Genomic DNA, 18,863 nt, shown 5'->3' on the forward strand with positions numbered 1-18,863 from the left:
ACAACATGAAACCCTTTTCTATCTTAGGCTAGACTCACACAAGCCACATTCCATAAAATTTCAGGATCCACAAGAGAGATAACAGTGCCCAATTTATCATGCAAAGAAGACCTCATTGCTGGAAAACAGAACACAACATACATGTCATACTTTGTTCATGAAAATTCATGTTTAAATCTCATACTTTCAATTTCATGCTCTTACAACTTTATGCATGGGGGTAGAAATCCACTTATACAGCCAATAATGGTGCCCTCCAATCTTTCTTCTACAGTCCTTCATCTCCAACAATGGCTGCTCCAAAGTGAGGGTGTGAACTTCCACACAACTTGTCTTAGAGAGAGAAAGAGATTTGGAGGAGTGAAAAGTGAAGAACGTGAGGGAGAGGAAAGGGCTTAAGCATCCCCTCAAGTGGCAGATGACAACCCAAGCTGATGGGTGACAACCAACTCCCATGCAGCTGGACAAGTGGCGAACACTTAATCACATATGGCAATGCCGCAGCCGGTGTTGCGCAGTCGGAGCTATGCACACGGCGATGCCCCTTGTTCACTGGCGGTGTTGCGTTCTTGCTGCCGCGCTCTCTTCTGCCGCCGCGCGCTTACTATCGCCGCGTGCTCACCAACGCCGTGCGCTCACCATCGCCGCACGCTCACTATCGCCACGCGCTCACTATCGACGTGTGCTCACCATCGCCGCGTTCTCGCCATCGCTGCACGCTCACCATCACCGCGTGCTCACCATCGTCGGGTGTTTACTATTGCCGCGCGCTCACCATCGCCGCGTGCTTACTAACGCCGCGCACTTACTTGTGTCCTTATATCCCTCCCATTTATAATTTGAACTAAATTGTAAGTGAGAAACTAATCGGCAAAGAATGATGACCATCAAACCATTCAAGGTGGCCAAGGGAGATGAACCCCCCAAGAACCGAAAGCTAAAGAAAAACATATGAAAAATGGGGACAACAATTCTCATTGGATCCATGAGGAGGGAATACCATAATTAGAGAGGTTTCGATACAAATATGTCGAAATGAGTGAAGTTTTGGCAAAATTTGTACGTTAGCTAGCTACCTAACACAACCTAGGCGCCTTTACCTGGGCATGGGACGTGTTAAGGGAAAGTTTAAGTTCATCACCTGTCTTAGACTCATACAGAGTAAATAGTGTATAAAACAAGGGCTAGTTTCTAAACTCCTATATAACTTTAAACCATGGATGGAGTTCTTAGATAAACCTTACACATAGTGAGAGAGAAAAAGAGAGAGAGAGAGATAGCATATTTGCATTGAACCTGTATAATAGCTCTAAGGAGAGAGACTGCATAAGGAGAAGGAACAACAGAACAGAAAAAACTAACCTACAAATTAGTATTTTTTCCCATCATCAAAGATTTATCTCCAACCTGCATTGATATAAGCTTTTTAGCTTCGTGTTCAAGATTTGATTTAGTGCTACTAAATAACAACTTGAACCATATTGAATTAAGGAAAAACAAAATATTATATTGGGAAAACTTATTATATATCCTCACCTACATATATTTTTTCTACATCACCTTGCTCCGAGTCGTTCGATTTGAATGGATGCTTGAGATGCTTTCAGCCTTAATGTCCTTTGATCTAGATCTCATGACTTGGAGTATTTTATGTTCAAATGTTTTATACAAATCATATGAACATGAAATTTGGTGCGTGTCATCAATCTCAATGGGGTGCACCTAAAAAATATGAAAAATATTTCTAAAACGTAAGGTGACCAAAATACTCATGAAACTTTCAGGGGTATTTTGGTCATTTTATTTTATCAGGGATATTTTAATTTTATATTTTTTTATCGGTGCAAGCTTAATAGAAGATTTGGACACCCAAATTTGGTGTCAATATCAATTATAAAAAAATTAAAAATAAAATAGTGTTTAGGGGTGACATTGCGATTGCGGCCATCTATGCTATACATTTAGATTGAACATCTCAGACACAAGAGATGCAGGTAAAAGACATATGAGTGGGGACGTATAGTTAGTTTTCCTATATTAATAAGCTTGTCAAACATACTCATTATCGAGTTTTAAAGCTAGTATTTTGTAAATCAAGATTGATTTGTTTTTTGTTTTGGATTGGGATATTGGTTTGTGTAATGTCCCTAAATATTAATGGCTTATGCATGGACTAAAATACATATAAGAGATATGATAGAAAGAGTATACACATTTGACCAGATTATGCCTTGGGAAATTGATCAAAATTAATTATTTAATATTCTATCTATTTGTAGGTAATAAGATAAATTTTCCTCATGCCTATGATGCAAGGAAGTCGCTTGAACATTGGATATACAACTGGGGAGTCTCATTGATTTAGGCTCAAAATAACACGTGATTATTGTAGGAAAAATTGAATCGAAATGGTTAACCGGATATGGGTAGGAAGTGGTTTCTTGGTACCAACCGATAAACCAACCGATTCAACTGGCTTAACCGAGCAAGTCCAGGGCGGTAAAAAAAGTATTAAAAAAATACAAAAAATCTAACAAACTATGAAAAATATAGTTAAAGCATGATTAAACAAAGCAAATCCAAATAAAATTGAAAATGAATTAATTTTTAAAAAGGCTGTGGTTTCTATAAGGCTACAACCTCACACCTCCAAATTTTATCATAACATGTAATTTTGGTGTAAAATTTCTAAGGATCGTCTGAAAATATATTTTTAGATATAATTATAAAGTTTTAAGCTCCAAAAATGGTTAAAATCAAGTAGATATATAAACATATGAAAATTTAGAAAATGGATGGTCTAGATAATGTGTTTCAAGATATACTATTTATCGGAGTTAATTTTTTTTTTTTCATATTCATACATCTTGATGAGAAGATGATCAATTATAGGGTTTTTCAACATTAAAACAACATTTTTCGATCGATTTTTTAGGTACATCTATATTTCTACACTTTAAGATTGCAACATTATATAAACTTTTTCTTTTACAAAATCGATTTGTGCTCAAAGGTATTTTTGAAATTAGTCAAAAACATGTAAAAATGTAAAAATAAGTATTAATGCCCAAAACAATTTCTAGCTTTTGCCAAACTGATGAAAAATATTAAAAAGACACATTACAAACTAAATACATTATTTTTGAGATTTTATATCAATTCTTTTGATTTTTTTTTTTAAATACCCAACCAAGTTACCAAAACCGGCATAAATCGAAACTGACTAGTTTCGATCTAACCAAACAGTTCCAATTTGAACTGCCTAATTTTTCCTACAATACAAGTGATATAGTTGAGATAGCAATAGGAGCAATAATGTGCATGAGGAGGTTTAAAAGGAATCTTCAAACAAATATGGATAGAAGTAGTGAGAAAATACGAGCAAGAATATGCATGAGGAGGTTTAAAAAGAAAGATTCAAACAAATATGGATAGAGGTAGTGAGAAAAAATAAACTCAAAGATAATCATGATAAAAGCGTATCCTTTGAGCATTCATATACTAGACCCCAAATAATTTGGATTCAACAATGAGGACGATTGCTCCAGTCCGTCAGATTTGAAAATTGACGGGTAGGGCTACTCAGTAGCTAGGCATTACCATGATACCTTCCATATTATTCGCACATGGTGGAGACATATATGGGGGACAGAGGGAAAGCCTGGTATGATTTTTGTTGACAAATGTTTGGGCAATTGAGACGAGCATGTCGGTCTTCATGGGCGACCTTCCCTTCTTCTTTTCACCCAAGGAGGGAACTGTGCTTCTATGCCACCCAAATTCTCGAAGATGGCGTCGACAAGGCCGCAAAGAGCTTTACCCGAAACGCAAAGACCATGGACTTGCTCCTGGCCCAGTTGCGCCAACATATCGACAAGGTACTCCCTCTCTCTCTATCTCTCTACTGCCACTTGTCTATGTAAGGGCAGGATTTGAAGTGGATTTTTGGCCTGACAAAAACAGGTGATTGAGGGTGGAGGCCCTGATGCTGTTAAGAGAAACAGGGATCGCAATAAACTCCTGCCTAGAGCGAGAATCGATTGTCTTCTTGATCCTGGTTCTTCCTTTCTCGAGCTCTCTCAGGTACATGCTTCTGGAACTATTTTTTCTCTTGTTTCTTGTTTCCTATGGCGGATAATTTAAATTCTTCATTGAAATTTTTTCTTGTTTTCATGTGTTGCGGAACCTAAGAGAAAACAGAAGAAGAAGCTTCTATTGGGCTTTAGGTACAGTTTCTCTGGTTAAAGAGATAACACACTCTCTCTCCCCCTGCATGTTTGGGTGGTTCCCCTTAATGCTTATGGCCTTGATTTGTATTTATTAATTTTGGGATGTTCCTCACTGCTTAAGGATGCAGTATGAGGTGGCCTATCCTATGATTACATTTTTGGTTGCCTCTCCTACTCAATAGTGCTCTTTCCTCAATTCTCTCTCCTGTAGTTTTCTCTCGTTCTGTTTATGCCTTACATATACAGGTAACTAGGCTTCTACTTGGAGCTCAATAATGTTTCTTTAATGTGGTAAAACTTATCAATTTGAGCTAACATAGAAATAATGTTTCTTTTTCCAGAGTGTCTGAAGTTCAATTTTTTTTTTCTCTTTTTTCTTTTGTAAACATATGTACCTGATGAGACACATTCCTTTGGTAGTGCAATATAGTTCTACGTCTCATTCTCATGAGGATTTGCAGTTGAAGCATTTTGCTGTTAATTTTGTTACAATAGAATAAGATAGTGGCTGTTTCATTCATTTGGTATGTGTTCTGTGTTACCAGCTTTGTGGTCATCCTAGGTGGGTTTGAGGGTTGTAATAGTACCTGATTTTAATTAATTTTGCATGACTTTCAGCTTGCACTTCTTTATTACAAGCCCCATGTAGGATGGTCTTTGCTACCATAAGACATTTTCGATGAGGAATTTTACCGACCAGTACACCACTACTACTTTTATATTGACTTTGTTTTATTTTGTTTTGGATGGGGGTATCAGAGGTGGAAAAAGTCTCCTACCCATTTTCATTAATCAAGGGAAGAATGCGACATTAATTACAATTAGAAACCCTTTGAAAGGGAGTATTTGTTTTTTTATAATTTAGAGGTAAAAAAACCAAATCAGGTGGCCTACCTCGCCATACTATATCTTCTAATGCCTGGCCAAATTCTGGGTAGTGTATAAGCAACCTGATTAACTTCTTGATTGACATGTTCAATTAAACAAAAACCATAAGGCCTACTGCCTAGCGTCTGCTCTGCTCTGCCCTGCCTGGGGGTAGGCAGGTACTTTTGGGTGCGCTGCCTCTATGCGCCTTTGCCCAAGTTTTGCCCTTGCCCTTCAACAGAAAATGCCTTGGGGCAGGGCCATTTCATCAATTTCTCCTCCATTAAGGGAGAAAAAAGGACTTTTGTTTTTGTTTTGGAAAAAAAAAAAAACCGGAAAAGACCTTTTCAGAGGGCATTGAAGCCCCAAAGAAGAATTTTCATTTTTTTTTTTTTTTAGATTGAAATTTTTTCCAAGTTTCAGAAATCATCTTGAACTTTGTCTTTTTTTTTTTTTTAGGCATTTTGGTCCAAAAGGAAAAGATATAAGGGGTATTTTAAGGTGATTTCGAGCTTCATTTTAATGCAAAAACTTTGAAGATCGGGACAAAAGGTTGGTTTTTGTCTTTGTATTTGAGATTTCCTCACGTTTTTCCAAATATCTTCAACGGATTCTAATTTGAGTAGAGATCTGGGATGGAATATGGTCTTTATTCAGAGAAAAATGTTAAGTATAAAATCTAGTCCAATTTTTGTGGTAAAGATACAAATGTAGCCAATAGATTTAAAAAACACCTCTCGAGTATTAGGGGGATGTTGCCCCATGTAAGGAGGTTTTATGAGAAGTTATGTGGATGCCAAAAATAGGAAGAAGGGAGCAAAGGAGGAGAGTATGGCAGAGTTGAGGGCAGGGTTAAACATTTACAGTGATGATGGGGATGCTGATGATGAAACAGAAATGGAAGTGGGTTCCTCTCAAAATTCTATGAGAGGATTGCTGATGAAGCAGCCTTGTTTTATAAGGCCAATGTAAGCCTTTCCTCTAATCCCGAGCTTGCAGTAGAGAAAGGCAAAAAGTAAGTTACATTAGAAAATGGGTTCAAGAAGGAAGATTGTGGCCTAGCAGATAACTATATTGTTCGGTTTTTTATCAAATTGGCATTTCGTTTAATGCGGTCAGCGGTTCACTTATCCACCTTCTATATAATGTAGGAAGCAATTGGCCACTTTGGGCCAGGATTTAAGGTCCCAACCGCTTATTTGCTTAAGGAGCCATTGCCTTAGGAGGTACAACTCACAAATAAGTACCTCAAGTACCTCAAGATCCATGCATGGATCTTATTTGGGGTCACAATTATGATAGATACGTGGAGTGATAAGAGTAGGAGTGTGATGAGCGTAATGTTGCATTGCCCTTTAGGGATAATATTTCCGAGGTTTTTGGATGCATGTAAAGATCTACATGATGCACAATTCATTTTTATTGACAAGGGCATGGAGGAGGTTGCCGAAGAGAATGTTATAGAAGTGGTAACTGTTAATGTTGCAGCAAATACGGTTGCTGCTAATTTGTTGCACTAAAAGTGGCCTCATATCTTTTGGACTCTGTGTGTGGTACACTGAATAGACCTCATGCTTAAGGCTATTGGTGAAATGCCTAGGATATCTGGTCCTCTTACTAGGCTAATGCCGTGAACGATGTTCATTTACAGCCACACTCTTACCCTAAGCATGATGCGCAAGTTGAATGAGAAGATAGATATAGGGAGGCCTGGTGTAACAAGATTTGCCACTTCTTTCCTAAGTTCACAGATTATATTGGAGAAGGAAAACCAATCGAGATCGATGTTCACTTTAGAAGAATGGTCTAGAGGCAAGTGGTCTAGGCATGCTAAAGGGAAGAGGGCATGAGATATAGTCTTGTCTAAGAGTTTTTCGTGTGGGGTAGTATACTCAGTTAAAAGTATTCTGCCCTTATTGAAGCCTGTTATGTTCTTCTCATATGATGCACTAGATGGACCCAAGAGGGAGATAGTAGGGGCTTTGAGCAATGATGAGGGTATGTGTTCATCAATATGGTATATTATAAATAAAAAATGGGAGACGCTGCTTCATTGATCAGTACATGCAGCTGAGTATTATTTGAACCCAAAGTTCTGTGCAAACTTGGATATTGAGAGGAATGATGCAATTATGAACGGCTTTAATGAATGTCTTGAAAGGGAAGTTTCATACAGTGATTTCCAGGATAAGATATCTGTGATTTTGTATAAGTGTACATTGAAATCATTTGGGAAGGACAAGGTGGTGAGACAACGAACTCAATTAGATCCAGGTAATCTATTTAACTAGAACAATTTCTTCAAGATTCATTTATTTTACATGGTTTCATATGAATGTAGGTATTAAATTTGATCATGGTATAGAATTTGTATGCTTTGAATTTGCACTTTGTAACCCAATTATGGAGCTAGCATGGGACTAGTTTTCCAAAGTTAGAAAGGATGGGCATAAGCATAGTAAGCTTAACATGTAGCTCATTTGGTTGTGATGAAATTGGAGTTCCTTCGAGATGGTAAGAATTTACAACCATTATAGATTTAGTGATCATACTACTAGTGTAGTACTTTAGTTTTGTAAGTTTGAATTATGGTTCATACTTTTTCCTTGAGGTGCACACAAAGAGAAGGAACAAGCTTGAGCAAAAGAGGCTTAATGATTTAGTTTGTGTCGAGTACAATCAGAGGCTACATGAGCATTTTGAGGATTGTTAAAAGAAATGGGTGCGGTTTGTATAGAGCCTAGGCTCTAAACAATCAAATTAGAGCCTACCTTCAAATAGTGTCGATAAATATGCTTTCAACACTGGAAATTTTTGTGGTAGCCTTAAAATATGTTTTCATCTTTATTTATAAAGTTTAATGCTTAAAAAATAGTGTAGATCGATAGATCTATGAAAACTTGAAAATCTTGAAAATTGACGGTCCAAAATGCATTACAAAATACATCATTTCCAAAACTTGAAATCTATGATTTTCTCATGTCCATGCATCTTGATGTCGAGATGATCAAATTGAGGATATTTGAGCATCAAAACAATTTCTTCTAGTGAAATTTTTGAGGTAGGCTCTAATTTGATTGTTTAGAGCCTCGGTTCTATATAAACTTTTCCCAAAAGAAATATCCCCTTGCATCCAAAGACTTGGATGGTGCCAGTGAGTGGTTGGTTGAAGATCCTGGGATTGAAGGGGTCTACCTTGGTGAGAGATTTGACATGGGAAATGGTTGAGGAGGCTTCAGGGCCAGTTTCCAACTCATAGTTGTGGGAACCTTGAGGGCAGGGCTACAGTCCCACCTTGGGAACTCGATCCCATGGTTCCTCTAAGGGATCTTAGAGGGAGTTGGGTTTAGAGAAATAGGGATCTCGCTCCCATAAAATGGATCTCGATCTACATGCATGTGTGATCTCTTCAAGGAGAGGAGCTATACTATTAATTGAACTACTGATCCTCCCCTTGGTATTATAGACTTATTTCTTTAGAATATGTTAAATTGTGGTGCATATCACATCGTTGTGTTATAGAACTATGGTATTGAAAAACTACAGTTTAATATATGGCATTGGTAATAAGCTAAGGTGTATGATAATGGATTGAGTATGCATTGGTTGGATCCTAATTTTATCATATACTATTAATTTATCTTGTGTTGTGTAATGGAGCTTAGACCCCTCCAAGTCAAAACCACATAGTTATCGAAATCTCTCACCCAAGGTTGCGATTCCGATTCTAAATTCCAATTCTACGATTTATTGAATCTCAATTCTACATTTGTTGAATCTGGATTCCACATATAATGATACTCCTCCATCAAATTTGAAACACAAACATAGTGCCATAAACTACAAAATAAAAATTTCGGAACCTATGAGAAGCATCAAATTAGAAGCTCGGATTCCAAAAATATTGGAATCTTGATTCCATATATGAAAGAATCTTGGTCCATATCGGTCGATTCCAAATAAGTTAGAAACCCATCTCCCAAAGGACAGAATCTTGATTCTATATATGTAAGGATCTCAATTCTATTTGGGTTGAATCTCAATTCTTATAAAGTAGAAATCTTGTTTTCCTGCAATTCCCCTTGTACGGACATAGATTCTAAGAATAGGAATCTTCTAGCCAGTTGTGATTCTGCAATTCCAATTCCTTAACCATTCGAAATCTCAGGTGTTTCCAGCAACTATAGTCAAAACCTTGATCCCTAGGACACGAGCTCTCGCTGCCAAGTATGCTAGGATTTAGCTCTTTAACTTGTTGAATCTATGGCATTCCTCGACCCGCTTCTGCCTCAAACAATTATGTTCTTACCCTTGGAGGTCTACATGATCAATGACCACCATTCCTAGTCCACAAAGGAGGGGGAGGGAGATAGATGAGGAAGAGGAGGTTGATTCACTCGAGAAGAGGAGGTCAATTCACTAGAAATTGAGGAGGAGGGCCATTATATTGGAAAGGATGATGATTTTGACAATTGGGCCTGGAATTGGATGGAGGAGTTAGGGATGAAGCCAATGATTATGAATGATATAATGATGATTGTAATCTAAATTCCAATTAATTTTCCTTTCATCTTTTATACATTCATGACATTCAAAGTTCTCACTAAATTGTGGGTTTGAACTTTAGATTTTGCTATTTTGGAAAGAGTATGGAGTATGGACCCTGGAGATTGGAGTCTAATCTATGAACAATTGAGTATGGACTTGTGGCTTGTGCTCGTGTATTAAGTTATTTGGTTTGTTCTTTAATTTTTATGGTTATTCAAGTGTTTTATGGACATTGTAGATATCATTTGTTATTTATTTTGATCTATTACAAATTTGAAATGTGATTCAATTGTTCATTGTGTTTCTCAGAGTCTAGGCACATATACATATGTTTATATGTATACATATATGTATGCATGTGAGCCCGCATGTATGTATGTATGGCTACAACACCTGTAAATGCAGAAATACAACATATAGAGAAGTCAAGTAATACCTCTAAATTGTGTGCAAGGAAAATTGGTAAAGAAACCCTTTACGAAAGCTCAAAGAGCATCTGACATTTTAGAAGCCCTCCACAGTAATGTATGCTGTCCCATGAATGTGGCAACCAAAAGCCACAAGAGATATTTCATTACTTTCACAGATGACCACTCACGTTTTGGCCACGTTTATTTATTGCATGCCAAGTCCAAAGCCCTAGACCATTTTAAGGAGTGTAATGATGAGGTAGAGAACCAAATCAGTGAGAAAATAAAAGTCCTAAGAACCGATAGTGGAGGCGAGTATTCTTCACAGCTCTTTAAAGAGATGTCTATAGAGCATGGCATAATTCATCAATTTACCATGCCCTATACACCTCAATAAAATGGTGTAGCTGAGAGACGGAATAGGACCTTGGTAGAGATGGTGCAGAGCATGATGGGGCATGCAAAGTTCTTCCTAGAATTCTAGGGAGAAGCAGTATTAATGGCGGGGTATATTCTCAGCCGTACTCCAACAAAGGCAGCCCCATTAACTCCACACGAAATCATCACTGGTCGTGCTCCGTTTCTTGACCATCTTAGATTATGGGGATGCTCGGCCCATGTCCTAATCCCATACTAAAATCGGACCAAACTTGATCCCAAAACCGTTAAATGCATCTTTATAGGATACGCAGATCATGGTAAGGGCTATCGTTTCTTCAACCTAGAGAATGGAGCAGTCATAGAGAGTAAGGATGCTTACTTATTTGAGGATGAGTTTCTCAAAGCAAGATGTAGTTACAAGAAAGTCGATCTCTTTGAGATGACTAGTGACAAGGTTGAAACTCGAGAACTTGAACCACAAAACCTTAGGAGAAGCAACCGAATTAGAATACCACTTGAGTTCTTCACCTATTTGGGGGAACACTATGAAAGAGTTGGGGAAGAACTTGACGATGAGCCTTCAACCTATAAAGAAGCCTTATCTAGCCCTAAAAGAACCCAATGGGAAAAAGCCATGAATGAAGAATACCTCTCTATTATTCAAAACTAGGTTTGGGAATTAGTGCCTCTACCTCATGACCGACAGTCTATTAGATGCAAGTGGGTGTTCAAGAAAAAATTGAACTCTGAAGGAAAACTAGAGAAATACAAAGCTAGACTTGTTGTCAAAGGGTTCATCCAAATGGAAGGGATCAACTCAGTGTTTTAAAATGTGGGATGCGACCCTGATGTGGTGGGGGGCCGATGAGGCGATGCGGCCCGGATGCGGGTGCATCGCGATGATGCGGTCAATAAATGTAAAAAAATTCTAACATTTTTTAAAAAATACGTTAATGCATAAAAAATAATATGAAGGTGATATATGTGATAGTAGGTATTTTAGTTTAATGATTAACTTCAAAACTATTAGCTGTTGGAGATTCTGTATCCAGTTATCCATCCATATAAGTATTTTCACAGAGCAAGCATATCACACAATTTCTATCTTTGGAATTTTTTAGTTTAGTATATTTCCAAGCCGGATCCTTATTACTAGAAGATTGAGAAGAAGACATTGCCCCAAAAATATGTATAATAGTAATATTGTACAAGAAGGAAAAAAAATTTATCGACTCTGTGAAGTACTGCTCGATTTCTTTACAACCTTTGAAACCCCTGATTTTTTATCACAAATTCACCCTAACATCTCCAAATCAACAATCAAAGGCATCCAATGAACATCCAAGTATCAAACAACTGCCAAATCGAAGATTTCGATGAAAAAATAAATCCTGTCTAAATTGTTTTTTACCTCGATTTGATGCAAAAAAAGCCACAAAAGTGGCTGAAAATCTTCGTTTAGGCCCCCTAATACCCTCCCAAACAGTTTCCCTAACATTTGGATGGTCAAAAAGACCATTTTGCCCCTACCTGAGGGGCAAAACAGAAAAAAAATTTGGCGGACTCTGTAGCAGTGGGATGCAGTGCGATGCGGCCTATGCGGGATGCGGCTACAATGAGGCGCATATGCGGCCGCATCTGTTAAAAGTGCAGATGCGCCTGTTTCTGATGCGGATGCGAGCGCATCTAGCATGATGCGGTCGCATATGCGGCGATGCGGCCGCATTTTAAAACACTGTCACAATGAAACCTTTTCTCCAATTGCTAATTTTCTGTCCATCAGGAACTTGATTGCCATAACAGCCCATTTTGACTTTGAGCTCCACCAAATGGATGTTAAAACAACCTTTCTGAATGGGGAGCTTGACGAGGAAATTTACATGCAACAACCTGAGGGCTTCATAGAAAAAGTAAAAAAGGACTTGGTATGTAGACTTAGACAATCCTTTATAGCCTTGAGCAGGCTTCACGACAGTGGTACATAAAATTCCAAAAGACTTTGTCTAGAGCAAGATTTGTCTCTAGCCTGGAGGATTACTGCATCTATGTCAAGGCAAGTTGGAGTGATGTGGCTTTTATCTCATTTTATATGGATGATATGTTGATTGTCAGTAGCTCGATGGCTCTAGTTAAGGAGGCTAAGGATTTCCTTTCGCAACACTTTGATATGAAGGACGTAAGGGAAGCATCATATGTATTGGGCATAAAGATAACAAGAAATAGACAAAATCTGACCATTCTACTCTCCCTGGCCGCTTATTGCAAAACGGTGTTGGAAAAGTTTGAGATGGACAAATGTAAGCCCATAACTAGCCCTATAGATAAGAAGACCAAATTAAGCCTGCAAATGTACCCGACTAAAGAGTATGAGAAGAAAGCCATGCAATATCAGGTACGACACCAGACATGTCATTTCCCATGAGGGTGATTAGCCTTCCAATGCAATCTTGGATTGGAACATTGGAAAGCAGTTAAGAGAGTACTCAGATATTTGAGAGGGACCACGGATTATGCACTCATATATGGAGGGGGACAGACATAGTCATACAGGGGTACTCAGATGTGGGACTATCAAGGAGACCCTGATGACCCCAAGTCGACATCTGCGTATGTCTTCATCCTGGCTGGCGGGGTGGTTTCTTGGATGTTTAAGAAACAAGATGTGGTGGCACTGTCCGAGTACTTGGCATGTTGTCAAACCACCAATGCATGGATAAAGAAGTTTCTCAATAAACTTATGTTTGACCTTGTGAGATGCCCATGTGTGAGAATCTTTTGTGACAACCAATCAACAATGTGTATCAAAAGAGTCAACGCCTCCACAAGAAGTCCAAACACATCAAGCTGGCATATTATTACGTTCAGAATGAGTTCCAACTTGGAGAGATAGAGATTGCGTATCTCCCTACAGTGGCCATGATTGTGGACCCTTTAACTAAGGGGTTAGTGGCGAATGTGTTCTCCAAACATGTACATGGGATGTGGCTGAGAAAAAGTGAGGAAGAGAGATTGTAAGGCCTTCAAAGGCTAAGTGGGAGATGTTGGGTTGTTGTGGCCATTTAAAGGCCTAAGAGAGCATGTACTGAAAATCTATAATGAATATTGACTCTAGTGGGAGTATGGTCCAGCTTGGACTGCAGGGCATTAATAATGCATTAGACTCACATGAGTTTTGATTGGTTATGACTCAATGTGAAATCCAAAACCCATAGTCCTGGGCATTGTGTAAGCACAACCGATAAGGATTTCGATGTTGGGTTATCCCTAGATGAGATCGGAGATGTGCTCAGGACAGCTGGCTAGGGGACATGGATTTGACCTCTGTGTGTGATAGATGGCCTTGAGAGGACAAAGGCCTAAATCCTCATAATTACCATCACACGACATGTACACCAGATAGCCGTTCGGGAAGTTATTTGGATAAGGGTATGTGGTACATGTGCAGAAGAGTTGACTCTCTGCAACACATAACTGTGATGGAAAGACCCATGGAGCATACTACTGAAGTGGGCCCTGGACTTGTTCTCAGAGAGGGATCTGTAATCCATGGTCTAGGATCGTATCTTCTCCACTTATTGGCGGACTTTGATGGTCCAATCATGAACCCCTACGATGGATTGTGGGTCATGCAATTGGTTGGGTTAGTTTGAGAAAGTGCAGTGAAATGTGGTCTCTAGAGGGTGGGGTCGTCCGTATATTTGTCGTAATCCTAATTTTATGGATCCAATTCTCATCAAATATTCTTTAATATGTTTAAATAAGTCTTAATTATTTTATAGATAACTAAAATGAATTTTTAGACCTCTCTGGGTATTTTATTTTATTGTAATTGATTTTTAAATGAGAAAAATCAATTTTCTGGATTTATTTTAATCAGAGAGAAAAATAAAATATTTTAAGGCTTTGTAAAATTTGTTTTAATATGTAAAAATTAATATTATTATATTGGGGGCCCAATGGGGTTCAATAGGCCCATCAATGTGTGGGGCGTGTGGCTCACATGGACACCACATGGGTGATGTGCCCCACCCCATGCAAGCTTTTCGTATTGTTTCATGTGCCTTCTAAGGCGTGTGTGGTTTTAAAGTTTTGGAAAGTGAAGGTGTAGAGATTTGAATTGAAACTAGATAAAAAAGTGTAAGATATTAAATAGCATGCATGAATACTTTCTCTACACAAAATATTTGATGGGAATGGAGTTATGGAAACTGAGGAATAAGGTTCCACATCATTTAATCATGATGGCTGATTTAATGAATGAATGGTTGAGATCTCTTCACCCCATAGGTCTCCAAGATCAAAGGTCATGATTAAACCTCTTAATAATGGCAAAACTTTAACCTTATAAACTCTAGCCTCTTGTTTATCTATCTCTCTCTCTCTCTCTCTCTCTCTCTCTCTAAGCAACCAAAGGGGGCACGTCCCACTTTAGCCTTCTCTCTTCTCTCATAAAAAATTAGGGTTTAGGAAAAGTTAACCCTAAGGGGTGGCACGCACAAGCCACACAAGCCCTAGCCCCACAAGCCCTAGCCCTAGGTTTTTGCCTCATGCTCATGTGTTGAGCCTTGGTCAAGGAAATCCCATGTAATGCTCTGGTTTTGCCTAAGCTTCCTTAGTTGTGAGGTGTGTTCTTGAACCAAGATCCCGTGCGCCATCGGTGGGGGAGACTTCGGTTTGGGGTGTATGAAGTCCTTGGGGGTAACTTGAGGTAAGGTACGAGTTGCTTCATAATTTCGTGCTTCTATTACTTTCCTATGTAATTTTTAGTTCTACATGATGAATGTAATTTTTTTTAATGCCATGCAAGTGAGAAGTCTTGGCTATTTCATTAAGTCAAAATTGTGTTTTGGACATTTGTAAGTGATCCTGGTGGCAATACGTATAAAAGAGTAGAAAAAATTTTAATTGGTTTGACTTACCCTGTCACATAGTCCACCTTTCATTGAGGAGGTTGGTGAAGAGAATGTTATAGAAGTGGTAACTGATAATGTTGTTACTAATTTGTTGCGCTAAAAGTGGCCTCATATCTTTGGACTCTGTGTGTGGTACGCTGAATAGACCTCATCCTTAAGGCTATTGGTGAAATGCCTAGGATATCTGGTCCACTTACTAGGCTAAGGCCGTGAACAATGTTCATTTACAGCCACACTCTTACCTTAAGCATGATGTGCAAGTTGAATGAGAAGAGAGATATAGGGAGGCCTGGTGTAACGAGATTTGCCACTTCTTTCCTAAGTCCAAGATCAATGTTCACTTTAGAAGAGTGGTCTAGAGGCAAGTGGTCTAGGCATGCTAAAGGCATGAGATATAATCTTGTCTAACTGTTTTTGGAGTGGGGTAATATACTCAGTTAAAAGTATTCTACCCTTACTGAAGCCTGTTATGTGCTTCCTATATGATGCTCTAGATGGACCCAAGAGGGAGATAGCAGGGGCTTTGAGCAGTGATGAGAGTATGTGTGCCTTAATATGGTATATTATAGGTAAAAAATGGGAGAGGCGGCTTCATTGATCATTACATGCAAAACTTGGATGTTGAGAGGAATGATGCAATTATGAAAGGCTTTAATGAATGTCTTGAGAGGGTAGTTCCATACAGTGATATCCAGGATAAGATATCTGCAAATGAGGCGATTTTGTGTAAGTGTGATTTGAAATCGTTTGGGAAGGACAAGGCTGTGTGACAAAGAACTCAATTAGATCCAAGTAATCTATTTAATTAGAATAATTTTTTCAAGATTCATTTATTTTGGATAGTTTCATATGAATGTAGATATTAAATTTGGTCATAGTATAGATTTATAGTGATTGTATTTTGTATGCATTGAATTTTCCCCTTGCAACCCAATTATGGAGCCAGCATGGGACTAATGCTCCAAAGTTCCAAAGTTAGAAAGGATGGGCATAAGCATATTAAACTTAACATGTAGCTCATTTGGCTGTAATGAAATTGGAGTTCCTTCAAGATGGTAAGAATTTAAGACCATTATAGATTTGGTGATTCATATTACTAGTGTATTACTTTAGATTTGTAAGTCTGAATTATGGTTCATACGTTTTTCTTCAGGTGCACATGAAGAGAAGGAACAAGCTTGAGCAAAAGAGGCTCAATGATTTAGTTTGTGTCAAGTATAATCAAAGGCTACATGAGAATTTTTGAGGATTGTAAAAAAGAAAGATCCCCTTGCATCCAAAGACTTGGATGGTGCTAGTGAGTGGTTGGTTGAAGATGTTGGGATTGAAGGGGTCTTCCTTGGTGAGGGATTTGACATGGGAAATGGTTGAGGAGGCTTCAGGGCCAGTTTTCAACCCATAGTTGTGGGAACCTTGAGGGTAGGGCCACGGTCTCACCTGGGGAAGTTGATCCCACAGTTCCTCTAAGGGATCTTAGAGAGAGCCGGGTTTAGAGAAATAGGGAACTCTCTCCCATAAAATGGATCTCGGTCTACTCAATAATTCCTTTACCAGAAATGTTAGATTTCTCCAACCCCAATCCCGCCCAAAAAACACCAAAAACCCTAACAGCAGCCCCGAACCCCTCCACCCCTTTGCTCATCCAGAAAGACCCCATCCTCCACCTCTTACCCAAATACCATCTCTCCCCATTCCAGTAGATAGTAGTTAGGGACACCGTCCACATCCAAACCTGTTCACAACCCCCCCTCACACCACTCCTTTAACCTCTTCAACACTTCCTACTCATAACCCTTTCCCACGTGTCCCTGAAAAAGAGTCTCCTGCTTTTGGCAACCCCAAAACCTTTGCTCAGGCAGCCCTTGATATATGCATCCAGCAACCCTTGCAAACTCATAACACTGCAAAGACTTCTCCCAAACATCATGTGTCGGTCCTTAACCATGAACCCCACATTTGGCTCTCTGCTAACCCTAAGATTTCTGAGCGTATTACTTCATTAGAAAATTTTGTTAGCGCTCCGCAAGGAGAACAACGTACAGTAATCATAGGTGCATCTGATAATATGTAAATATGGGTAGGAAATACCAAACTTAGTTAGCTTACCAGATTGGAAAGAAAGGCAACATACTATCTATCTGCCTCTCCCATAATCTCGCACATCCCAAACCATTACTCGATGTAGCCACCACTTTGATAGTCAAGTTACGGGAAGGAAGCCCCTATTGGGTTGGGTAGGGCTAAGAATGCTCATTCCTTGCATTGATTTCCAAGTTATAGCTCAAAGCAAATCCTTGGTCATCTGCTTCTCTTATAGGTACCTTCCTACCTCAGCACAATGACGTCAAAGGGATCAACATATGGCTGCAGAACATTTTCAAAGACTAAGTATCACTTCTCCTTTCCAGACAAATTCAATCCGGCTATCCCTTCTAATTCCACCCTTAGCTTTAAAGGTGGGAAACTATCCTTACAAAGATGGAATTCGTCTTTGGGAGGCCAACATATCAGCAAATTCTGGATCACACTAGAAGGTATCCCTTTCCACCTTTGGACCAACAAAAATTTAATATTAGGAAACAATTGTGGTCACTTTTATCAGTCCATTGGAAGTCCATGGGATTTCTTCCCTTGGGAAAAATTGTTATCCTAATTTCCTCATAATCAGAAGATCTCATCCCTAGTTCCCTGAACTTGCACTTTAATGTTTTCTCATAATAAATTCTAGTGTCAGTCTAGGGTCCGGATTGCCATAATCGCCTTCAGCCAGACCGCGATGGTTGGACTGTGGTCCAGCATAACACTTGAGTGCCCTCCGATGCTCTAGCCCTCAAATTCTGCTCTGAGATCCCGGCCTACCAAAACTTCTCACTCCAAGGACCATAATCCCCCCTCATCCAACGGTGGTAGCAGTATCCACCCTTTGTCCCGAGATCCCCGCCTTCAATCGGCCATAGGTACTCATTGAACATCCCCGAAATTGGCAGCTGTCTGATGTCCCATCCACATCTTCCAGCCGCCCACCACGTCAAAAGTTCTCTCATGAGTGCTTTGACATCTGCTATCCCTCACCGTCTTCATTGATGACCCATAACTTGGTCGCACCACCTGTCACACAACCCCCCTTGTTTGCCATGCCACCTTGCCTAGTGTCAGTCACTCCATTTAAAATTGCCTCGTTGATCGTGACCTCGACTGCTCCCCACCCCCGCCCCATTTATGACCCTAGCTATCTGCCCCATTGACTTAAGTACTCCCTGTCAGCCGCCGCCTTCAACCTTCCCACTTCCTAACATATCTGAGGTGGCAGCCATTCTACCTTGTTCCCCTCTTCCCCACCTTAATCACCTGGCATCACGCAACCCCTAGCCGCCTCTCTCTATTAATTCCGCTTGTCCCTTAAAAAAATTTGCAAGTCATTTCACTTCTCCCAATGCACCTTCCTCTGTATTCCTGCCCATTTTCATCTTCTCAGAGCGAACTCCAACTAACCCCTCATCTTTCAGTAGACTCGC

The 18,863-nt window shown here is 39.3% G+C and overlaps 1 protein-coding gene across 4 annotated transcripts in view; it reads left to right on the top strand.

The window, feature by feature from the left end:
- Positions 1-3,662: 3,662 nt before the first annotated feature.
- The window catches only part of MCCB (3-methylcrotonyl-CoA carboxylase), a 47,947-nt gene continuing 32,746 nt past the window's right edge, over positions 3,663-18,863 (top strand). For 2 of the 4 annotated variants that reach the window (XM_088863965.1, XM_088863963.1), the window contains exons 1-3: positions 3,663-3,878; positions 3,964-4,083; positions 4,192-4,226. Coding sequence is in view for 1 of the 4 variants with exons in the window: in XM_006842900.4 (XP_006842963.1) it covers positions 3,684-3,878; positions 3,964-4,083 (315 nt within the window). In the remaining 3 variants the exon portion in view is untranslated. The remainder of the gene's footprint in view (positions 3,879-3,963; positions 4,084-4,191; positions 4,227-18,863) is intronic. The other 2 variants (XM_088863964.1, XM_006842900.4) reach the window with 1 other exon arrangement.

Source organism: Amborella trichopoda, chromosome 4 (genome assembly GCF_054954075.1).
Source record: "Amborella trichopoda isolate Santa Cruz 75 chromosome 4, AtrichopodaSantaCruz75HAP2 v2.0, whole genome shotgun sequence".
NCBI lineage: Eukaryota > Viridiplantae > Streptophyta > Magnoliopsida > Amborellales > Amborellaceae > Amborella > Amborella trichopoda.